Raw genomic sequence first — 24,544 nt, forward strand, 5'->3', positions numbered from 1 at the left:
GTTCTGTGCTCCCTCCCCTTGGGCAAATTGGTAAAGCTTGCCTCTAATTCCAAGAGGTTTGACATTCCTCAATGCCCGCTTATTAAGAAATATTCTGATTAAGACAAAAGGCAGCCAGGCAGTTCCCTCTGATATGCCCAGCGAGGTTCCAGGAGCCCTGGAAGTGTCCAAAGAACAGGTTGCAGAATTATAGGTGAGGCTGGAGACATCCTGCCTTTGGGACTCCAGGCTTCTCAGGGCAGACTCTCCCAGGCCATGTGAAGTCATTTCTCAAGCCCAGAGCCCCTGACCAGTCACTTCAGCCTGAGGACTAAGAGATGTGTGAGGCAGAGATGTCCAGTTAGCAGGACACAGCCTCTCCAATGAGCACCTTCCCTCTTGCTCCAAAGAGCTGTACACTTAACTTGGTGGGGACTCAGAGAAGGGGCTCTATTGCCCAGGGGTTGAGATCAGGGCATTTAAATGCAGGGAAACACAGGCTCAAGTCCAGCCCCAACACCACGTCAGCACTGGGTAGTCTTAACCGAATGACTTGGCCAGTCTCCTTGTCTCCGGAACCATAACCGTAACATCAGGCAGAGGCTGGGCAGGCCCCCGGCCCCTCACGCCCTCTCTCGACCCTGCCAGGCTGTGTTTGACTGTGTGGTGAACTCACTCAAGAACGTCTTCAACATCCTCATTGTCTACATGCTCTTCATGTTCATCTTTGCCGTGGTGGCCGTGCAGCTCTTCAAGGGAAAGTTCTTCCACTGCACGGACGAATCCAAGGAATTCGAGAAAGACTGTCGGTGGGTCCCTATTCTCCCATGGGGCGTTGGCAGGGGGTGGGGAGTAGCCAGAGGCACGGTCCACCCAGGCCTGAAGACTGAGGTGGTGGGTGCCAGGAGTGGTTTGATGGCAAGCGATTGGGCTCTGGAATTGAGAGGAAAAGAGTTTGGAAATGTAAGTCACGTAAGCTATTTGTTCGACTTCTCCATCGCCGCCTTTGCCAGGTAGGGGATATTAATACACGTTCACGCTCCCTTATGTGAAACCTTTGGAGCCAGGTGTATTTCAGGATTCGGAATTTTTTTAGATTTTAGGAAAGTTAGACTGTGCATATAACACATGGGACATAATTCTCCCATCTGGCTCTTGAGCAGGCCTGTAATCAAACATGGTATTTCCACAGTGAAGCAGACAGCTGTTTACAAAAATAAAATAAATAGCAATTACAAAAAGCCTTATGTCCAAACGTGTCAGGTTTTGTTGAATAAATGAATTAGGTCAGGGGTCCATAAAAAGCTTCTCCAAAGGGCCAAATAGTAAATATTTTCAGCTTTTCAGGCCAGATGGTTCCTTTTGCATCAGAAAGACAGCCTCAGAGAATATGCAAGCGACTGGGTGTGGCTGCATGCCAGTCAAACTCGGTTTCTGGAGACTACAAGTTGAATTTCACATAATTCATATAACTTGTCACAAAACACATCCTGTTGACAATTTGTTTGCAACCATTTCAAACTGTGAAAACCATTCTCAGTCTGTAGGATATGTGGAAACAGGCAGTGGGGTCAGATTTGTCTGAGTGCCGTAACCTGCCAACCCCTGAGGTTGAAGGAACATGTTTGGTTTTCAGAGCTTTCCAGACTTGGGAATTGTGGATAAGGGATGGTGGACCTAAATTCCCCCCACCCTAGGGGCATCCTTATGCATGGAAGGGACAGAGTTTTAACGAACCAGGCACTCCATAAATATTGCTGTTCTTACGCATGTTTAGTGTCACTGTTTTGCATGAGGTAGCCTGTTGTTATTTTGGTGGCTGATTCCAGAAATTGGAAGGATCCCAGCTGCTTGCCTAAGAGTCTGGAAACAGCCCTGAAAAGGGCAGTGAGAAGGAGCAGCAGCCGCCTCCGTTGGCCCAGTGGGCCCAGAAATGCACCCCACAGCTCCCTGCTCTTAACCCCACCAAGCCCGAAGCGCTCACCCCCAGCACCAAGAGTTTGCAGCCTGGAAGGGGTGCTGGGCTCTGAGTCAACCGACAGGTCATGCTGAGCTGTGGTTCCGCCTTCGTTTGCCAGGGCTGCCATGACAAATACCACGCAGTGGGTCAGCTTAAGCAAGTAGAACTCCTTGGCTCACAGCTTGGAGGCTAGAAAGTTCCACATCAAGGCATCAGCAAGGTTGTGCTTTCTCCTGGAGGTATAGACTCCCGTCGTATAGACTGAGACCCCTATCCGATTCAATTGACCAGATCTGAATTAGGACCTCCCAAAATCCTATTCACAAATTAGTCCACACCCTGGCTTCCTTTAACATGTCCAAAGATACTGTTTTTTTTACAAATGGGATATGAATTAAGATTTAAGCTTGTTGTTGTAGGGGGGCGTGATTCCATTCCCAACAGGAGGAATTTGTCCAATCGTGGATTTGACTCCAAAGATGCACCCATGATCTCCTGGGAAACGTGGTGGGTGGGGGGGAATAAGAGGACACACTGTTTCCCAGAGGTGAATGGGTAGAGACCCCATCCCCCAGATCCCATTCACTAATGGCCCGTTCTCTCTGGGGCAGCGGCAAGTATCTACTGTACGAGAAAAACGAGGTGAGAGCCCGGGATCGCGAGTGGAAAAAGTACGAGTTCCATTATGACAACGTGCTGTGGGCTCTTCTGACCCTCTTCACCGTGTCCACAGGAGAAGGCTGGCCGCAGTAAGTGACTTGGCCAGAAACGCCGCGAAGAGACACGTGGGGGCATGGCAGGGGGTGCCTGAGAACCCAGTGCTGGCAAGGGCCTTGGAGGTGGGGAGGGGTGGCTCCGGGCTTGCTGAGATGGGGGGACCCTGCTAGATTCCCTAGGGCCTGTCCCCAGAACATGCTTGGTCAGGCTCGGAGGGACCGAAATCCGGCCGTCTCTTACTCCCCCTCACCCCAAACCCTGGGCATCCCCATCCTCCCAGAGCAGGTGCCCTTTCTGATTTGCAGAAAGGAAGCTCCGAATAATAATGCTAAGAATACATTTTTTTCCTAACAATGAGACCTAGATGGCTTTATTTAATGAGCTGTCTGAAAAGCCCCACCCCTAAATTCAGAACTGGGAAACCTGAGCTTTACACCTTAATGTTCTCAAGAGTTGGGCCCTTGCAGAGTAGCAGCTGGTTCACATGGCTCTTTTGTTCTCCTCTCACTGACAGCCTGGCCAGCTGTGGCCCCCTCACATAGCAATGGGCGGGAGGCTGAAAACAGTTTTATACAGACAGGGCCGTATTTTAGAGTGTCCCTTCTTCCCATGCAAAAAAAAAAAAAAAAACTGCTTACAAGATGAGCAGTCCAAAGCTCCAAACAGAGGCATCCAGATGGCCTCTTTCAAATCTGTTTGCCCAGAGGACCATTTTCTCTCAAACAGGGCCAGCACGAGGGGAACAGGTAAACTTGAGCCAGGCAAGCACAGGCTCCAAATCTGTCTTTATTTAAAATGTTGATACTATGTTCATCATTGACTTTGGGACATTAATTTTAACTTTTTTTTAAATATTGCAGCAAAATCTTACTTAATTTGATAAATAAGTTGTTTGGGATGGCCTGTTCATTTGTGCCTCACTCCACTTTCCCTGGTCCTGCTCCTTCCTCCTTCCTCCTGGAAGGTTCCATCGTGTGCCCTGAGCATCCTCACCTCTCTCCCTCTCTCTGCAGACATATCAACCCAAACGTGATTTACCTGCCTCACACATGCACCTGCTGCCCATGCATGTGGGCCCACAAGGCACCTCTGAGAGAATTTCTTCAAGGCACCCTTCCTCAACAGACTTCACATCTATCTGTCCAAAAACTGATACAATGCACTTAACGATTTTCTTCAAACAAGGCACTTGATAGCCACCTGCCAAAAAAAAATTTTTTTGTTCTAATGAATATGCAAATTCATTGAGTCATTAATTCATATAATGAATATGCAAATTGAATAATGAATGAATTGTTCTGGTGAATATGCAAATCTCTCCCGTCTATAGTATGAATAGGGGGCACCCCTTAGAAGCGGAGCCTTTGAGCAGTGGGCAGCCTGTGCCACTGTTCATGGCAGCTATGCACATATACTCTTCCGTGTGTGTCCCCATTGCACCTCCTCAATACCCATCACCCCTGTGCTTAAATACACACACACACACACACACACACACGCATGCACCTGCCTCCATGACGCCTGTGCTTTCCCATCCATCACCATAAACCTGTTGTCAAATACCATCTCGGCCACTGCTGAGAGGGTACTCTTGGGCAAGTCACTTTAAATCGCAGAACCTCACTTTCCTCGTGTGCAAAACGGAGCCAGCCCAAACCTCCCTGCAAGGGGCTGCCAGAAAGATTAATAAAATATCAGATCCCATACTGAGCACATAGTAGGCCCTCAATTTGCAGCAATAGCTCTTGTCCACGGTTCTCACAAAGGAGGTGGAAAGATTTAAAGCTTCAGGAAGTAACCACAGTAATTGGGAGACAGGGGGCAGTGACTCTTAATTTCTTCTCTGTTTCCTCCTGCCGTTTCCTTCCATTCCCCTTCCCCATCCCACATGCACCCTGTCCCCACCCTCCTTGCTGCCCATCCCTCGCCCCGCTCTGCACAGGGTCCTCAAGCACTCGGTGGATGCCACCTTTGAGAATCAGGGCCCCAGCCCCGGGTACCGCATGGAAATGTCCATCTTCTATGTCGTCTACTTCGTGGTCTTCCCCTTTTTCTTCGTCAACATCTTTGTAGCCTTGATCATCATCACCTTCCAGGAACAGGGGGACAAGATGATGGAAGAATACAGCCTGGAGAAAAACGAGGTGCCACTTCCCATTTGCATCCCCCACCTAGAAACCGCTATCCCCGCATATACACCTCCCACCCTAGCCTCCTAACCCCCGGAACCAGCTTTGGGAGCATCTGAGAAGAGAAGAGTAGCATCCCTTAAAAGTCCAGTCTGCAAGGCACATTGGATGGAAGGTGCATGTATCAGTCAGTTTAGACTAGGTTATGCTGCAGTAACAAGCATCCCCTGCATCACAGTACCAGGCATCCACAAAGGGTTTCTTCTTTCTTACTCATGTTGTATGTCCATTGTAAATCAGCCACTGTTCTGCTGCAGGTCATCTTTCTTTTGGTCCCCAGGCTAGTGAAGCAGCCTGTCTCCGGGACATTGTAGTTCCCAAAGAGAGTGTGGCAAACCATGTTTGAGGTTCATGCCCGGAAGTGACACAGGTCCCTTCTGCTCATATTTCATTGGCTAGAGCAAGTCACACATTCACGTGTGATATCAGTGGGGTGAAGTAGTACAGTCTCCCCCAGGGCTGGGTGGTGAATATTTATGAATGAAAATGCAGTCCACCAGAGAGCACAGCTGCCACTCTTTGCCCTTCTCGCATGTTCTTTGGACCTCCAAGATTTAATGACCAGTCTTTCTCCCTCTCTCCTTCCCTCTAAGAGAAGGAAGAGGAGAAACAATGTGTTCAGTAAGCAAGAAAGGGCAAGTAGCAAATGGCTAAGCTTCCAGATCACACTTTGGTTGAAATTTGGGTTTGCTCCACTGAGCTGGGCCACCCTAAGCAAGTGGCTTGACCCCTCTGAACCTCTATGTCCCTCATCTGCAAAGGGGGTTCATACATGCACTAGAGGGATTCAAAGAGATAATGGGAGGGATTTAAGGAGATAAGGAGAGGAAATGTCAATTCAAGGTTTGGCAGGGGGAGAATTCTCAAGTAGCCATAACTGGTTGGGAGAAGAGGCTACTTGAGAATTTGCAGGGCAGAGTTGATGGAATGTTTGGGGATCCTGGCAACATGGGGGGTCCAGAGAAGCCGATATTCAAACTGGAAAGGCATCTCGAGGGAATGGGTGAGCAGCATCCGGCCCCCTGGGCCCCTGACGCTGCCCGCCCTTCTCCCACAGAGAGCCTGCATTGACTTCGCCATCAGCGCCAAGCCATTGACCAGACACATGCCGCAGAACAAGCAGAGTTTTCAGTACCGCATGTGGCAGTTCGTGGTGTCGCCCCCTTTCGAGTATACCATCATGGCCATGATCGCTCTCAACACCATCGTGCTTATGATGAAGGTGAGATGCCCCCCCCGCTTCCTCCCCATGCCGCTGCCCACCTCCCTCCTGCCCCATGCCCCCCCCGCCTCTCCCTGTGCCCTTGCCCACCTCACTCCTGCCCCTGACCCCTTCCCACCCTGTCCCACCTCTGAACCTTGACGCCAACCATCCCGCCATTCCACCTGGCCGACTCCTTCCAGCTGCACCTAGAGAGCCCCTCCTCCAGGAAGCCCTCCCAGGTTTCCCCAGACCCCACCGTTGTCGTTTCCTCGGCTGCTTAAAGCAAAGCCCATGAGATGGCTCGGCCTGAACAATGGAGATTTATTAGCTTACAGTCTGGAGGCCAAGAAAATGTCCAAATCGAGGCAGAACCTTTCCCAAAGACCAGCTACCTGTTTGTCGGCCACATAGCAAGGCAGATGACCGCATCTGCTGGTCTCTTCCTTCTCTTCCAGTTCATTTATTTCAGCTGCTTGCTTTCGTGGCAGTTTTTCTCTCTCTCTCTCTCCTTTAAAGTGCACAGTTATTGCACTTTGTTAGTATTTCGCACCTCTGTCTGGTTCTGAAACATTACCCCACACCCATCAACATTTCCTCCCCAGCCCCCCTCCCCCCAGCCTCTGGCAACCACCAAACTGCTCTCTGTCTCTATGGATCTACCTTTTCTAGATATTTCATTGTTTCTTTCTATTGCAGTAAAATATACACAACGCAGAATTTACCATTTTAACCATTTTTCAGCGTACAATTTAGAGGCATTAAGTATATTTACAATTGACCACCACTTTTTCCAAAACTTTTCCATCAGCCCGTAAAGAAACTCTGCCCATTGAGCAGTGCTTCCCACCTCCCCCTCCCCCCATCTGATCCTCTCATCTATTTCTGTTAAAAAATACAGAGGTGGAGGGGGGATAATCATACAATATTTGTCCTTTTGTGTCTGGTTTATTTCACTGAGCATAATATTTTCAAGGTCTGCATGGTAGCATGGATTCAAACTTCATTCCCTTTTAGAGCTGAATAATATTCCATTGGATGGACGGACAACATCTCATTTATCCATCATCCATTGATGGACGTTTGGGTTGCTTCCCTCTTTGAGCTGTTGTTTTCATCTATTTTTAAAAGTATTTTAAATGATAGAAAACACAATATTTTACCCCTAAAGACTTGCATGTGCATTTCTTTAAAAACTAAGACCATTTTCCCAGATATTATCACCCCTGACAAGATTAGTTATAATTCACTATCCATGTTGAAATGTCCCCAAATTACAGCCAGGTTTTGTTTGTTTAACCAGCATATAAACAGCCACACCTGGCCTCTTGTTTTTGTCTGTTAAGTCTCCACCCCAGACACATGCACCTTTTGTTTTATTTTCACACTGGTTACTTTTGGGGAATCCAGAAAATTTGAATGTGGACTTTTCCACCTTCCAGATGTTTCCGTGGCTTCATGGCAAACTGTAACCTCTCCCTCCATCCTCCATATTTCCTATAACTGGGAGTCAGGTCTGAGGGTTGGATTCAATGCTGATTAAATAGTTTAGGCAAGAATATTTCATGGGGAGTCAGGAAAGCAGCTCCTTCCGGGGCAAGTTATCCAGTGGGAAGGGGCACGAGGAAACTTCCCGGAAATGTTCCAAATCTAAGCATCCTCCTGGGCGTATAAAGGGAAAAATTCTGACTGGTGCACTTACTCGGTATATATTATCTATCAACTTTCAAAGAAAGAGAGAGATTTAATAAAACAAAAAAAAGGCTGGCGCAGACCCCGCCCGGCTCGCATTGAATCGGGCTCTCCCCCCACCTGGGATGCTGAGACAGGGCTCCTGGAGAGTTTTTGTTCTGAAAGTTGAAAAGTTGGGTGCAGAGCTGACCTTTCCTGAGTTCGCCCTCTGCTGGGGCCGGGATTGGCTGAAAAGGAAGCCAGTAGACAAGCTCGGTGTCCCGGTCCTAGGAAGGACCCCGCCAAGAAGCTGCCTCCCTGCCCCTGCTCGCTGACCCCCTGCCCCCACCCCTCCCCCCTCCTTCTTCCTTTAGTTCTACGGAGCCTCCGTCGCTTATGAAAACGCCCTAAGAGTATTCAATATTGTCTTCACCTCCCTCTTCTCTCTGGAGTGTGTGCTGAAGGTGATGGCTTTTGGGATTCTGGTGAGTGCAACTTAGGGGCTGGAGCTGTGGGGGGTGGGGGGAGGGGCAGAGGCATTGGGTGCTGGGGGGGGGAGTGGTCTCCCCACCAGGCCCCGAGACCCCCAACCCCAGTTCTGAGCATCTTGACCAAGTAATAGCCATGGGCCCCAGTACCCCAGCGAGGCCCCTGTTCCCTCCGAGTTTTCTTCCCAACATCTGGTGTGTGGGAACGATGATCCACTGTAGAGAAAAGAAACCTGACGGGCAGAGATGCGAGTCCCCCGCAGGCTTTAAACCCAGTCCACGGTGAGAAAGAGATTGAATCAGGGAGCACAGCACACACGCCTGCACAAAAGTAACCACAAGGATGTATTCAGGAAACCAGTGTCCACTCTGTCATGTGCCCTCCATTCCAGAGGAATGGTCTGTTCCTTTTGATTTTATTTTTTTAATGCGAGTCATGACCCACTAATCTGATTTCATTTCTCACTCATGCAAATGGTCTTAACTCGAGGTATGTGGGAGCCGCCCCACCCCAAGGGCTTCTGTGGCTATATACGTCCGGGGGCCGCGAAATTGGATGCAAAAATAATAATAATAATACCCATGCATCTTAGTTTTCACCAGCTGCTAACCGAACGTAGCATCTCCTTCAATCCAGGAGGCAGACAGACAACAGGCCCCTGCAGTGTCAGCAACACAAAAAATCAGTTATTTTCATATTGCGTTGGAGGGATTGCCAAAACCTCAAAATTTCAGCCTGCATTTCTCGTGCTTAGCGCACCCACAGCTGGAACGTGCTGTCACATGCGTTCGAGCATGCTTTATCACTAGATCATCTTTAAAATATGTTGATAAATGTAGTTCAACATAACAGGGCTCCTTGCAATCTGGGCTATTTTATTTTATGCGTTTACACATCTTACTCTAAGAAAGTCTTCTCCCCACATGGCCGTAGGGGTTCACAGTACCAAAAAAAATAATAATAATGGCAGGTGAAGAAGGCCCGAGTTAGCGAGTGGCGATTTGCAGTTTGGAAAACTAGTGCGTTAAATGACCTCGTGGAGGTCCCTGGGACTCGAACCAAGAAGCATGCTTGGGACCCACCTAACCCACCTTTCTGAAGAGAATGACCCACAGCCCATGGCCTCAGCCGGGGGGGGCCAACCCTGGGTGCTTCCTGGGTTTGCCAAGGGTGGCTAAGGGTGCCAGCTTTGGCACAGAGAGACCCAGATTCAAATCATCCCACCCCCATCGCCTCCCTGAGCCTCCCTCTCCTCTGTCACGCAAAGGTCCCGCCCTCTGGCTCTCCCTGGAACACACTGCTGTGTGTGTGTGTGTGTTTGTGTGTGTGTGTGTAGCACTGAGAATGGGGCTTAACACGTGAGCGTCCAGGACACCTCACCAGCCCCTCCTGCTCCTCCAAAACGGTGGCTCCCACCCCTGTCCCGCCCCTCAGGCGCACTTTGGAGACATGTCCTCAAATTAATGACAGCCCCAGACCCACCCCCACAGGTTCCGAGTCACTCGGTCAGGTGGGAGACCCTGGGTCTGTACTTTTAACGAGCATCCTCAGGGGACCCTAAGATACGATCAGCACCATCAGGCACCTCACTGTGGGGAGGTCTGTGCAGCCAGATAGGGGAGCCCCCCCCCTACCGTCGGGGAACGAGCCTGGGACTCAGCATTCCACGGCCACCACCTATGGGCTGTATGACCCAGACAGAAGTCACTGAATTCGTCTGGGAAAGAACATGTGCTCTGGGGTGGCCAAACCTGGGTGCGAATCCAGCGTTAGTCCCCTCTTGACCCTGCAACCTCAAGCCAGTCACCTGGCCACTGTGCATCCGTGTCCTTGTCTGTAACGTGGGGGTAGCACAGCGGGGAGCTGGGGCGCAGGGCCAGGCTCTGCCCGACAGAGGCGGGCCGCATGGTTCTTTTGTTCCAAGCTGCAATTCCAGCAGTGAAGGGCTTCTGTTGGGGGATGCCGAGGCTCCATCCTCCCCACCCCTGGTAATTCTGGAACAGACCTACTCCAATCCTCCCTCTTTCAGTTTCGGATGAGGTCCCCGTTTTCCCCTGTGGATTTCAGGCAACAGCGTGGAACCTTGCAGCACAGAGGCCCCAGGCCCAACACCCGGTTTTAATTCACCTGAGCTGCTGTCAGTGATTCCACAAATTGATTTGGGGCTTCCACAACAGGAGTTTTAGCAGGTCAAGATTTTGAGGTCAGCAGAAGTCTGAAGTCAAGGTGTCAGCAAGGCGACGCTTTCTCCCAAAAATCCTTAGAGTCCTGGGACCAGCTGCCAGCACTCCTTGGGACACCTTGAGCTTGCGTGTCCTCTCCTCGCTGGCTGTGCGACTTCCCAGTTCTCTCTGTGAGGCCCTGACACCATCTGGATCCAATGGGACCACGCTTTAACTAAAAATGACATCTTCAAAAGGTCCTATGTACAAGAGGTCCCCACCCACGCGGACATGGGTTTGTTGGGACATGTGATTCAATCGCCCACCCACCCAGAAGGTAGATGAGATGCCCGTCTTAGTTTGGGGCTCTCCGGAAGCAGAGCTTGAGACAAGGATATGTGTGCAAGAAATCTCTCCGGGAGGGTACCCCTGGAAATGTCGTAGGAGCCAGGAAGTGAGGGAGGAGCGGTGGGCAGGCAGAGGGGACAGGTTCCCTTAAGGAGCAAGTTCTCATGGAGGGGCAGCAGAGGTTCAGTCCATTGGGGACCTCTGGGGGCAGCAGAGCGCACGGGCCTCCTAGTTTTGGGGAGGGGGCTGGGGTACCACCCACCAAGGGCCACTGATCATCACCAAAGGCTGCTCCCCCGGGAGCTGTTGATTCTCCAACAAATGTGCAACCAGAGAGCACCCTGGGCGAAGGAACAAAGGAGAGCAGAGATGGACAGGGGCCCAGAGCCCTAAGAGGCCCTCCTCTGGCCCCTGCTTCTGGAGGGAAGCTGGGAAGGTCTTGTTTGGGGGCCCCGAGGGGAGGGGGTCATCCACTTGAGCCAGACTTCTAGAACCAAGCAGGGATGGGCTCTGACATGGGGGTAGGGACCACCCCCACACACACAAAATGCCAAGCTCATTTTTGCTGGAATGAAGGAGGCAGCAGAAGTTTCTCTGGAGATCAGGGCTGTGGCTGCTTGCCAAACAGAGAGGGCAATAGTTTTCAATAGTTTTAACAACACTACTGGGCCTGGGCTTCCAGGCCCGGCCGGCCGCCATCTCAGAGATGTACCAGTCAGGACAGACAAAGTTAAGCTGTAGTAACAAGCATCCCCTATAGTTCAGTAGGTTAAATCAACAAAGGTTTCTTTCATGCTTAAACCACAGGTGATCTTAGTCACTCAAGAACCCAGGCTCACAGAGCAGCCACCATCCATAATGTAGAATGGAATGATTTCTAAATGTTGTGTTAATTTCTTTTTTTTCTTTAATTAATAAAAAAATATATATATATACATTAAAAAAAAAAAAAAAAGAACCCAGGCTCACAGAGCAGCCACCATCCATAATGTGACTGATCAGTAGGCCCAGATCTAAGAGAGTTCTGAAAAGTTCCATGCTGGCCAGAAAGCAATTCCCCATACCTCTGCTCACAACTCATTAACCATGTCTTAGATGTGTGGCCCCATCCAACCATAATAGGGCCAGGAAGTACAGTCTTTTGCATTCTGGGAAAGCCTAGGTCTCTGCTCAATAACTGTTCCATGCCCCATTCTCCAGATGAGGAAATGTGGGCACAGAGAGGTCAAGTCATTTGCCCATGGCCACACAGCTTGGCAGTAGTAAAGCTGGGATTCAAACCTCCTCTTAAAGAGTGTGCTTTCAGCCCAGTCCTGAGTCAGTGGGGCCTCTGAACACAGACTCTTGACTCAGCCAGATCTGGGTTCAAATCCTGGCACTACCTCCGCCCCACCCCCGCAAGCGGTTGACCTGCGGCAGGTGATCTTCAGTCCCTCAGAGAAATGGGGGCTATTCCTTCCATCTGAGGGTTGGTGACATCATGTCTCAAAGGCCCTGGGGTCCGGGGAGTCCTCAGGAAATTCCGGGATGGGGGATCACAGCCCCAAAGGGCAGCCCTCCCTCCCACCCCCAATCCCATGAGTTGCTGAGTCATGGGAAGGTCTGGGGGTGCCCTGGAGAAGGGGTGCTTGGAGCAGAGAACCCCAGCCAGCCTGTCCAGCAGTATTTTGCTTCTCAAACAACCATGACAACTGGCTGGGGCGCTGGGCAGGTGGGCAGCGAGCCCCTGAGGCTGGACCAGGTGCAGAGCCCCCCGCTGGCATCTCTGTCTTGTGGGTCCCCCTCTCTAGAATTATTTCCGCGATGCCTGGAACATCTTCGACTTCGTGACTGTTCTGGGCAGCGTCACCGACATCCTCGTCACTGAGTTTGGGGTAAGTGGCTCACTGGCTTTGCTCCGGGCAGCTCTGGGCTGGGCTGGGCTGGGCTGGGGAGGAGGGGAAAGGAGGTTGCCCCAAAGCAGGGGAGTGTGATGGCGGCTGGGAGGGCTCAAGCCAGCGCTTGGCAATGGCTAAGGAGGGAGGACAGGACCCCCCAGGGGCCAGCACTGTCCCCTGGGAGCCTTGGCAAGGGACAAGGAGGGGGTTAAAAAGATCCGAGAAATTTAAGGGGTCCCAAGATGGAACCCTGCGTCAAGCAAATTCGGCTTGAGCCACCCTCGCATGGTTTATAGGCAGATGGGTGCTGTGGCCCTCTGGCTAAGTGGGGACACCCCTCCCAGCACCTTGGGGGAGGGGAATCCCCAGAACATCCCCGCCCCCCTTCTCTATTCCCAAGGCCTGGAGATGCCCTGATGTGTGCTTCTTCCCGGGTTCAGCCATGGGGGTCACTGGGCCTCTCTGCCGTGGCTCTCTCCCGTTGCCTGGTGGAGCCTCAGAACTCGGGTTTTGCACCTTCTCCTGGGCCAGGATTGGGTGGGTGGGTGTGCCCTCGGGACATGGAGGAGAGTAGGAGACCCTCATGGGGACAGCAGAAAAGCAAAGCGTGTCAAGGCCAAGGGCTGGAAGTGGTTTCAACCTCAGCATGAGGAAATGCACCTCTAGCCCCAGCATTTCCCGTGGGTTAGCTCCTGGTGGGACCAGGGTCTCGGGATCCCAAGGGAGCTCCCTCAGAGGCATCCACTGGGGGGACAGGATGGAGCGGAGACCCAAGGAGATGAGGGCGAGGGAACGCCACAACCTCCCCTTGTGCAGCCCTCATCCCCTGGCAGCACCTCCCGTTGCCCATGCCCGGCTGGAAGTCAGAAAGCCAGGGAGCTGGGGTGCTGCCTGGAGCAGGATGGGGGAACGGGGCGGGGGGGGCGGGGAAGTTATTAAGGAAGAAGTCACCCCTGCCCACCTCCCCCCCACCCCCGCTTCACAGACAAGGAAATGGATGCTTCATGCTCCAGAAGGAGAGAGACCCCTTCACCCAGCCCCAGATCTCCCAGCCAGCACTGGGTGCTCCTCAGAGCACAGTCTCTGCCCCCTGGGGTTTCCCAGGCTCAGCCCTCAGCCAGAGGGGACCACCTGGGCCACTCTCCAACCTGTAAGGCCGGTGAGGCTGGGGGACCACACAGAAGGAGGGTGCATTCTCCTGGGTATCCCCTAGCCACACCCTTTGCCTTCAGCTCCAGAGAGCCAGAAATCTCCCCCGCCCTCATTCCCCCACCGTCCCCCACCCCTGCCCCCTTCCTCTAGAACATTCGAGCCCACCTGTCCCCCACCCAGCCACTGCTCCCGGCAGAAGCTCAGATCCAAGCACCTCATTCCCTGTGTCCCGAGCCCCTCGCGAGGAGCAGGGCCCCACCCTGACAGTGGACACACGATGGCCTTGCACCCACGTCCCTCTGGGGGAGATGAGATTTCAGTGTTCAGGATGCAGCAGCCTCATCGGGCTTCCACGAGACCCCAGGGTCCCCCAGACATCCACCTGTGACACAGTGGGCTCCTGCTGGGGACCAGGAGTTGGCCTAAGGCTGGGGCAGAGCAGTGGACAAAGCAGAGCTCACTTAGAGCTGCCGTCACCTTTAACATCCTTGAGATTGCACTGGTCCGCCAGCCCTGGTCCGGAATTGCAATCATTTTGGGGGGGTGGGGAATAGAGGGTGGGTGTTTGGGCCCTTCTAGAAGGACTGACTCCCTGCCTGGAGGGGTGCGGGTGGGGGAGGGGGGCTGCAAGGGCCTCTGAGTCCGCCCCTCTGCTGCCTCCCAGGTAAGCCCCACCCCCCACCTACCCCACCCCCCGAGGTCGCAGTGGGGGGCAGGGGAGCAGCCAGGACCCTGGGGAGGGCAAGTTCCCAGGATTCGTGGAGGGTGAGGTGGGGGAGGGGTGGGGGTGCGGGCACAGGGCAGCCGCCCCCCGCGGGGCGCTGGGGGTGGGGGGGCGGGCGGCCGGGCGGGTGTGCCCGGCGGGCGATGGATAATGACTGTGTTTCTTGTCTTGTCTCTTTCCATGCCTGCTCTTTAAACTGTATCTTGGCGCAACGCCGTCTGAAAAACTCATCCAATCAAAATGCACTATGAACCTCATTTGTTCACCCATGGCGTGGTCTGTGTGCTCATAACGCCAATGACTCTCTCCCACACCCGCCACCCCACTCCCCGCCCGGGGAACCGAAACACCCATTGTTTTTTTTTTTTTTTTTTTTTTTTGGCACTGGTTACCAATCAACCTAAAAAAACCGCTGAACGCGCCTCCCCAACTGCCCCCGCCCGCTCCCCACTCATCTTCAACACCTGCATCTAGAATCCGGTTGGTTTTACTTCTTTCTGAAGCCTAAATGCCTACATTAACCGCGGACGCATCTTCTCGTGGCAGCCTGGCACGGCGCGCGCCCCCCCCCCCCCCGGTCTTTCTAACTGGGAATGCCTGATGCCCCCCCCACTTCCTCTCCCCCCTCTTCTGTCTGTGCCCCACACTTCCCTTCCCTCTCCCCCCCCCCGCCCCCTCTGACTCTCTCTAGTGGTGTTTCTCAGGTTTTTAGAGTTGGGGGTTTCTCGGGTGGTGGGGGTGGAGTTTGGTGAGCATCTTTGGGGTGGGAGCCTTTCTCTGCGCAGGGCGACCGCGGGGACCGGCGGGAGGGGGGAGCGCCCACTCCCCTCCCTGACAAACAGCCCGGCCCCCAGAGCCACCCGAGGCACACGCGCGCACGCACACACACACATGCACCCCCTACCTTCTCCAGCTCTCCCTCGGCTCCTCGCACACTTGCACACCCCCAAATCCCGCTCAATCCCACCTGCCCCTGCCCCCTCGCCCACACACTCAGGATTCTCATTGAAGGACGCTCCCCCCCCAGCTTTCCCCCGCAACCACGTGACACCTTGGCCGCGGAGAGGCCGCCACTGCTGGCTGCACCCAGGCACTCGGTCACCGTCTAATAAGCCCCGTTGGGTGCCACACATGGGGCGATGGGCAGAAGGCAGCCAGTTGAGGGAGGCAGGCCCCCCAAACCCAGTTGAAATCGTTAACTGCAACAGTGCTCCCGAGGCAGAGAGGGGAGAAACCGGGAGATTCTGGGCATGCAAAGGTCCTGGGGCAGAACGGAGCTGGGAGTGGAGTAGGGTCGTGGAGGTAAGGGGTGTGGGTGCAGCACAGAGAGTAGAGGAAGCCCAAAGGGCAGGAGGAGGCAGGCCCCTGGGAGCTTTATGATAGAATCCGGGTTTTGTCCTAAGCACCGGGAGAGGCCCAGGGAGGACCTGGAGTCAGAGAGGGGCTGGGTGAGACATGTGATTAGATGAGACCACTGGGTGTGCAAAGCAAGGAGCAGCTCAGCAGGGAGCTGGGATGGGCGTGGCCAACAGGAATCCTAGGAGGGTGAGAGAGAGTAGGGGAGGCAGAGAGCTGGGGGAGGTTGGCCATCTCGGGGGCGTGGGGGTACAGGTGTCACCAGGTGAGGGGAGTGGGTTTGGGCTGAGGGGGATAGAGGTAGTGGTGGGAAGGGGAAACCAGATCTGCCATGAACAGGGGAAACGGTGGGGAGAGAACCAGGAGGGCGGGACAGCATTGAGTAGGAACATGGAGAGTTTGAGGTGCCTTTAGGACACCCCAGGAGAGCCGGCAGGTGTTATGGGGTCTAAAGCTCAACGCTGACGTCCCGGCCGGGTCTGCCGTGGTCTTCCCTGCCGTCCCCTCAGGAAGCCAGCCAGTGGCAGGATTTCCCTGCGGGTGGGTGAGTGCCACGTCCCTCCCAGTGCTCCCGGGACACTGTGCCCCCAAGCCTGCCGAGGGTGCTGTGAGGGGCTAGACCCGGGAAGTTGCTCAGGACAGGGGTCCAGGAGAGGAAAGCTGGGTTGAGAAGTGGGAGCTGGGGAGGGGGGAGTGGGTCAGGATTTATGGGGGCTTTTGAGGACCTCAGGCAGACAAGTCTGCAGCTGGCGGGGGTGGGTGGGTGGAGGGTGGGTCCCTGCTTTACCAGGCCCCGCCTCCCCAACCTCCCTCATCTCCCCTCCCCCCCACCTCGTGTGTCTCCCTTCTCACTCAACTCCGAGAAGGCAGCATGCTCTCTGCACGCATGTCCCCCCAAGCCCCCTGCCCCCAGCTTCTCCTGCATGGCCCGAGGCTCCCCTGCTCTGCCCCGAGCCCACCGAGGCTGCTTCCAGGGCCTGCCTGCCTTTGCATGCTCTGCGAGCCTACGTGTTCCGATCCGCCCCGTGGAAGGGATGGCTTGTACCTCGGGGGATGGACGGGTGGGGGCTGGGGGACAGCTGGGCCAGCCACCCCATCCCCAGGTGGAGCTGGGTTCTGGGGTCAGGTCAGGGGGCCTGGAGGGCGACATGTTTAGCCAAGCCCAGGCTTCTTAGAGGTGCATGGGACATGCTCACAGCATCTGGGCCCCATGTCAGGGTAGGACCACCCTGCTCCCAGCCCGTTCTCCCAACCCAGAGGCCCACAGGCCACCTCACGCGTCCCAAAGATTCTTCTAGACAGTGACACCAGGTCCGAAGGCCTCTTTCTAGCCCCTGGAGTCCCTTGACCCCTGCCCCTGCCTCCCACCTCCAGCAGCAGTGCAAGCTCTACCCCCTTGGCTGGGAAGGCCTTGAGACCTTCAAATGGGAATGTCTGTAAAATCTGTCACCCAAATGGGGACGCTGTGGAGACCGAGAACAGTTACTGGGCCTGACAACCTGTGAGGGACAGCTAGGCCAATGCAGGTCTCGGCACCAGCCTGCATCCAAGAACCCTCCGAATCAAACAGCAGATTTCGGTCCAGGCCCCACTTAGGAGACTTGCCTCTCCTCTTGGCTTTGGCCCTCCTGGCAACTGGCCGCTAAAGGAGGATTTCTGGGTCCACCTGAGACAGCGCTGAAATTCAGATGCCCAGGAGAGCCGAGCAGAGGCTGAAAACCAGGGAAGTTGGCACCACTTCCAGGCCATTGGGGACCTCAGCAAATGGGAGAGCTGTTTCAAAGGGGCGGCGACTGAGTCCCCAACCAATTGGCAGAAGCAAACCCGGTGTTGCCAGAAAGCCCGAATTTTAAGCGAAGTCTCCCTTTTTGAAAAAAAAAATATATTGGCCACTTTTTATTTTTTGAAGGCCCTGTTCAGGCCTAACGAGAGGGCTCCATCAGCCAGATTTGGCCCATGTGTGACTTTTGACGTCACACACACACACACACACACACACACACACACACACACACACACACACACACACACACACACACACACACACACCGATGTCCCCTGAAGCCCCAGCAGGCAGAGCCGGGGACACCGTAGGCCCATCATTGCCAGCTGGCCCCCCCACCTGCCCACCCCACCCCCCACCCCCGCCCCGCTGTCGGCACCCGGATTCTGGCTTGGGTGGGAGGAGGCAGAGAGAGAGTGGATAGACAGGGGGTCTGCAAGCCGAGGCAGGGGGGCCGCTCAGGGAGATCCTGGGGGCAGGGACGGCCCACCCTCCCCGCGCCCAGCACCGGCCCCTCGGTGGGCCCGGGCCGTCCCGAGCTCACCCACGGGAGCTGCGTACTTCCTGCTTCCCGCAGGCCTGGTCCCGTGCTACTCCACCCAGCCCCAGAAGCTGAGAAGCCATCCCTGAGAGGGGGGAAAAGGGCCCCAAATGCATCTTCTCGGACTCAGCGGGCAGCGAGGACTCACCCTGCAGCCGAACAGCCCCAGCTCCCTCCCGTCCTCCCCATTCCCGCTCGCCAAGGGGGTAAGAAAAGATGCTTTTCCGCTTCTCCCAGTTGGCTCCTGCGTTGCTCCTCTTGGCCGTGGGGTGAGGAAAGGGCGGGAAGGAGCGGGTGGGCATCTCGGCAGGGCAGGGCAGGATGCCCGGTGAGTCTCAGGACAGATGCATTTCTGGCCCGGAGCTTAACGTGCCTTCGGAACACGCACACTTCCCCCCACCCGGCCTGAGCGTGCTGGCTCCCCTCCCCCGCCCCCGCCGTGGTATTTCTGCATCGTACACGTGTGATGGATTTGGCAACTTGACCCGCTTGTGTCCTCTCGTCTCAGTGCATTTGGTTGTTGGGAGAAACAAAAACCATCTCGATTTTTTTCCTGATTGGATGATTCGGATATATTTTCTTTTCCTTGTTCTTTTGTTATTTCTTTCCCCCTGCCCTCCCTTCTCCCACCCCTCGCCTGTCCCTTCCTCCTCCTTTCCCTTCCTTTTTCCCTTTGGGGGTGGGGCTGGCAGGGAGGGTTTATGCTTTTGAGTTGATGCCTCTTCCTTCCTCCCACCCTCTCTCTCCCCCAGACTTCTCCCCCTTTTCGAGTTTTTTCCTCTGCACCATTGCATTAATAGTGCTTTCTCTCCTCTCCCTCCTTATTTGGGGTCTGGCTTGCTTTTTCCTGTTGGTTGGCTTCACGTAGGGGCCTCTGTGAGTGGTGACAGCTCTGAGTCCCTGGGGATGGGTGGATGGTCACCCCTCTTTCTCCATCTCCCCAGAACAACTTCATCAACCTCAGCTTCCTCCGCCTCTTCCGAGCAGCCCGGCTCATCAAACTCCTCCGTCAGGGTTACACCATCCGCATCCTCCTGTGGACCTTTGTGCAGTCCTTCAAGGTGAGTCCCTGCCCCTTGCCGCCCACCCTGGGCTGAGAAGAGTGTACCCTGTGCTCCAGCTGAATCCAGAAACGGAAGCTGGAAATGCCTCTCTGATGGATCTGTGACCTGCAAAGCTCTCGTCTAACTCCCTTCCCTGGAGCATCCTGAGAGCCCTAGGGGGTCCCCCTGAAGCCTTGGACTATGGGTTCATCCCAGCGCCGCCAAAGATGCCCACCAGCACTGGCGCCCCTCTAGTGTAGCATGTGGCCACCGAATCCAGTGGGGCAGGGCATGGGGACAAGGGAGGGAAGCAGCATTCCTGTCGGTAAAGGCTCCCCTACCCCACCCCACGCCCCTCTTCACTGCCTCTCTTCCCTCTAGGCCTTGCCGTATGTCTGTCTGCTGATTGCTATGCTTTTCTTCATCTACGCCATCATCGGGATGCAGGTGAGGGCGGGTGCCCTTAAAGCTCCCAGGGTGCCCCAAAGGGGGCAGCTGCCCTGGGGCAAGGGCGGGGCCGGGGAGCCCTATTCAAAGAAGCATCCGGGCCTCCTTGAGGCACCATCACGCCTGTCATCGCCCTCCACCTCCCCAGGTGTTTGGCAACATCGGCATCGACGTGGAGGATGAGGACAGTGATGAGGATGACTTCCAAATCACTGAGCACAACAACTTCCGGACCTTCTTCCAGGCCCTCATGCTTCTCTTCCGGTGAGGCTCGCAGGCCCTCACCCTTCTCTTCCGGTGGGGGCGTGTCCTCCCGCATCTCTTCCGGTGGGGGCGTGTCCTCCCGCTTCTCTTATGGTGAGGGCGTGTCCTCCCGCTTCTCTTATGGTTTGGGCTGTGTCTTCATGCTTCAGTTCCGTGGAGGCGTGGGAGTGTGAGCTTTCGGGGTTCCAGGAACCCTGGCATAACAAGAGCTAAAAGCTGTGGGACACAAGCTATGGAAGGCATTTAGAGTTCCTCTGTTCATTCAAACAGAGATGTATTGAGCACCTGCTGTGTGCTGGGGCACTGCTATAGGTACCAGCTCAGAGCAGGGAACAAAGCAGAGGAGAAGACACAACACTGTCCATCCTCTTGAAGCTTATGTCCCCGTGAGGGAAACAGATGATCAGTCATCTAATCGGGCGCAGTCACATGACCAATTCCTGAGACACCAGGGTCTCGGATCTCTCTCGAGTTTATTGCTAAGCATGAAGAAGAAGATCAGATGGCCTCTCCACCTAAAAATCAGTCTCACTGAATTGCAGTCATTCTGATCGTTTTATAGTACGAAAGGATGGGCAGGTTTTAGAATAATGAGCTCAATGGCACAAGATGACCAAGTTACAGATGATCTAATTATTGAGCATGTACAGATTGCTTACATGCTTAGCCACAGAATGTATGGAAGAAAATGTTGTGTTATAATGCGGTATCAGTCACTTATAAGTTAAATTTGAAGTTACTGTGCATGTCAGGCGGGCCCATTTTGGTTAGATCCAGCCCCATCTAGCAAGATAGTTTTGGAATTGGGATAGGTTCGTTCCAAACTGCCTCAAGACTGTTCATTAACAAACATTAGGGGCTGTCTTTAGCGATCATAAGACCCTCAAGTTGAAAAACAAGGTAAGGGGGTACAAGTGGAGGTCAGTCACAAGATTTTTATAATCACAAAATAAAGGGTACTTGGTTACACGATCATTATCAAAGATCAAGGCAGCTGGATTATAGTTTGGTAATTTCAGGTATTTCCTTCTGGCTATTCTAATATACTAGAAAGTGTAAAGGAAGTATCTACATAATGATTCCGTTATTATAATCATTTGTTAAATCCTGACTTTGCAGTTGTAATGCTAGAAGGATCCCCTTCTAGAGGAGATGGATCACCATTTTAAATAAGGTGGTCAAGGATGCCTCCATCAGGGGTGACACTTGAGAAAAGCAGGTGAGGAAGGGAGCCATGTAGACATGTGGGGGTTGACATTCCAGGCAGAGAGCAGGAATGGCAAGTGCAAAGGTCCTGGGGCAGAACCATGGCTGGCATGTTGGAAGGCAGTGAGAAGCTCATGAGTCTAGAGCAAAGTGATGGAGGGAGAGAGTATCAAGAGATAACAGCCACCTGGAGGCTTTTAAAACATACCTGTATCCCCAAATCCCACCCCAGATAATTTGAACCCATATTTATTGGGGAGAGGCATTGGCATTGACATTTAAAAAAAAAAAAAACTCTCCGTGGGCTTTAATGCACAGTCAAGGATGGAATCCCTCTCTGAGCTCCCCTATAAAGGAGGTGCAGCCAGAACCCAAGTGCTTAACTTCCCAGCTCTGCCGTGCCTTGTGGGGCACCGGTGTTCAGACCTGGCTAGATGTCCAGGTCCCTGATGCCCCCCTCTCTGTCCTCAGGAGTGCCACCGGGGAAGCTTGGCACAACATCATGCTCTCCTGCCTCAGCGGGAAGCCGTGTGACAAGAACTCTGGCATCTTGACTCCCGAGTGTGGCAACGAATTTGCTTATTTTTACTTCGTTTCCTTCATCTTCCTCTGCTCATTTCTGGTGAGTCTGTGAACTCCTCAGGCCTGGCTCCCTTTCTGGGGAGTGGGTTTATGGTGTGGCTGTGTCCCCGTAAGTGCACTCTGAGCCAGCCTTAGATTTGATTGTGGTCATTTGAAGTTGTATATAACCCAGAGAGGATCATATTCTTTAAATCCATTCCTGTGGGTGCAGACCTGTAGGACGTGGGAGCTTTTGATTTGGTTATTTCGATTGAGATGTGACCCAGCCCATTCAAAGTGGGTCTTAATCCTTTCATTGGAATCGTTTGTAAGAGTATAAACACATACAGAATCTAAAAGATGAAATTCAGAGAAAAGCCCCAGAGAAGCTAAGAGACGACTCACAGAAAACAGAGGGAGCCCCTGAAGCCAGAAGCTGAAGCAATGAAACCTGGGAGAGAAGGAACAGCAGGCGTCACCCTGTGCTTTGCTATCTGTCAGAGGAGCCCAAACTTGCCTGTAACCAGTTTGCAGAGAAGGTATCGTCCTGTTGATACCTTAACTGGGACATTTTCATGACCTTAGAACTGTAAATTGCAAGTAATAAATCTCCATTGTGAAAGCCAACTCACTTCTGTTATATTGCATTCTGGCAGCTTTACCAAACCAAAACATAGGTGAACCAAGGTTTCTCCATCTGGGCTTTGAGATTTGGGTCTGGATCATCCTTTATCTTGGCAGCTTTCCTCTGCTTACTTAGTATGTTTAGCAGCATCCCTGGCCTCGACCCACTAGATGCTACCACACACCCACCTCCATCCAGTTATGACAATCAGGAGTGGCTTCTGACATTGCCAGATATTCCCTTGGGGGCAGTCAAATTGCCTCCATTTGAGAATCAGTGGGTTACAGTGAGGGAAAAATCACTGGCGTTAAGAAATGGCCCCAAGGCCCTTCTGTCTAATTCAGCCGTGGGAAACTCCCATCTCTCTCCACAAGCTGGGTGCCTCCTGTTCAGTCAGGAAGCGAGAAGGATTCAGCTCCATAAACATCCTCTAGGGTGCTGTAAGGTTTTGAAAGGAATAGAATCCGGTGTCACCAGTAAAAGATAAATTTTCAAGAAAGAAAAAAAATGAGTCTCATAGGACCTGAGGGTAACACTGGCAAAAAAATTGAAACCAGGAACCAGGAGAGGAAAATAATAATAATGAGGAGTCAGAGTAGGTGCCCCCCTCTGACTTGCTTTCTGTTTAGACTCTCACAGTCTCTCTGGGGCTTCAACACTTTTGTTCTCTTTGCTCCCTGATTCCAACAGAACACAGGAGAGCCGGTATTTCATTCAGAGGGGATTTAATGACAGGGATTGGCCACACAGAGTTGAAAGGCCAATCAGAGGATGCTGAAGTTTCCGAGGATTACTAACTGCAGGACAGAATTAAAAGGAAAGGGACATGTTATTAGCACCAGGAGATCACGTGTCCGAGTCCCTGGCTCTGAGGGGGAAGTACCACGAGGCTGGGAATTCAGACTAGCAGCAGACACAACCTCCAAGGGGGTGCTGGTTCTTGAGCTGTCTGATGCCCTGGACAATTGCCACCCCACACTAGAAGCAGGCACCTCATCTCCTTTCCTACCCTGGTCTGGTATCCTGACTTCCATGGGCAAGATGGAGCCAGAAGCCAGCTGGGAGTAGGGAAGATGTGGTTTGCAGACGCCCGACCCAAGCATCAGAATCTGTCGGCCCATTCTCACCACGTGGCCTCACACCAGCCACGGCCTTAAGCTGCCTCCCCAGTCCAGCATCTAAAGCTGCTGACTCAGTGGCTCCATCGCCCAGTTCCAAATTCTCAGAAAAGAGAATCAGAAATGGCAACCTCTTCCAAACAGCGGTGGGGACAAAGTCTTCTAACACAGCCCATCTAGGGAAGGCAGGCAACCCTAGAGGTCTGTGACTTGATACCAACCCCCGAAGAACTGTATCCCAAGCACCCAGGACAGTAGCTGGGACACAGCAGTGCTCCATCAACATCGTGAAGTGAGAAATTTGAAACAGAGTCATTTAAGTTAGTATTGGGGGTGGAATCACAACTCCCACAAGAGGTATGCATGTTCGCATCTCAATCTGCATTCCTGTGGATGTGTAACTAGGACTTTTTGAAGATGTTCTTATTAATTAAGATGTGGACTCATTTGTGAATATGGTCTTTGAAGATTTTATTTAGACCAAGCCACGTTGAATTAGGACGAGACGTCATCCATGCATCTGGAGTCCTAATATAGAGAGGAAATCATGCAGAAACTCAGAGAATCAGATGCACAAGTAGAAGTCAGAGAAAGCCACAAGAGGAGGCCAAGAGACAGATTCCATGTGACAGAGGCAGAGATGCAAGCCAAAGAATCCCAAAGCTTGCAGCAGCCAGCGTCAGAATGCTACAGGCCTCAGGAGAAATCATGGCCTGCTGATAACCTTAATTTTGGACTCCTAGCTTCCAAATCCATGAGGCAGTAAATTCTCATTTAAGCCAAACAGTGTGTGGTATTTGTCATAGCCATTCAAGCAAACTAAGACAGTCAGGGACACCTAGGATAGCAAATCATTTATTAAGTACCTACCATGTTCATATTTAAATGTTTATTAAATATTAAATATATTCTGGGCCTTACATTAGGCTCAGGGGATATGGGAGAGAATGCATTTCTCTTACACTTTACAGGGGTGTTGGGCAGACAAGTTAACAGACAATGATAATACGTGCTTTGATGGGGTGGGGACTCAAACTGGGAGAACGAAGAGGCCTCAAAGAGTGATCCGCAGGTGAGCAGGAAATAGACTAGAGTTCACCAAATTGGATTCAACTAACAGAAACTTAGCTG

At 53.0% G+C, this 24,544-nt stretch overlaps 1 protein-coding gene across 1 annotated transcript in view; it reads left to right on the forward strand.

Moving 5' to 3' along the window:
* CACNA1A (calcium voltage-gated channel subunit alpha1 A) overlaps window positions 1–24,544 on the forward strand; it is a 303,811-nt gene that overhangs the window by 259,056 nt on the left and 20,211 nt on the right. The window contains 11 exon segments of the mRNA XM_077119400.1: window positions 628–788; window positions 2,551–2,688; window positions 4,599–4,800; window positions 5,903–6,067; window positions 8,092–8,202; window positions 12,507–12,590; window positions 14,944–14,949; window positions 19,094–19,210; window positions 19,574–19,639; window positions 19,788–19,903; window positions 21,581–21,731. Of these exon segments, the coding sequence (XP_076975515.1) occupies window positions 628–788; window positions 2,551–2,688; window positions 4,599–4,800; window positions 5,903–6,067; window positions 8,092–8,202; window positions 12,507–12,590; window positions 14,944–14,949; window positions 19,094–19,210; window positions 19,574–19,639; window positions 19,788–19,903; window positions 21,581–21,731 (1,317 nt within the window).

The sequence above is a fragment of the Tamandua tetradactyla genome, chromosome 11 (genome assembly GCF_023851605.1).
Source record: "Tamandua tetradactyla isolate mTamTet1 chromosome 11, mTamTet1.pri, whole genome shotgun sequence".
Classification (NCBI taxonomy): domain Eukaryota; kingdom Metazoa; phylum Chordata; class Mammalia; order Pilosa; family Myrmecophagidae; genus Tamandua; species Tamandua tetradactyla.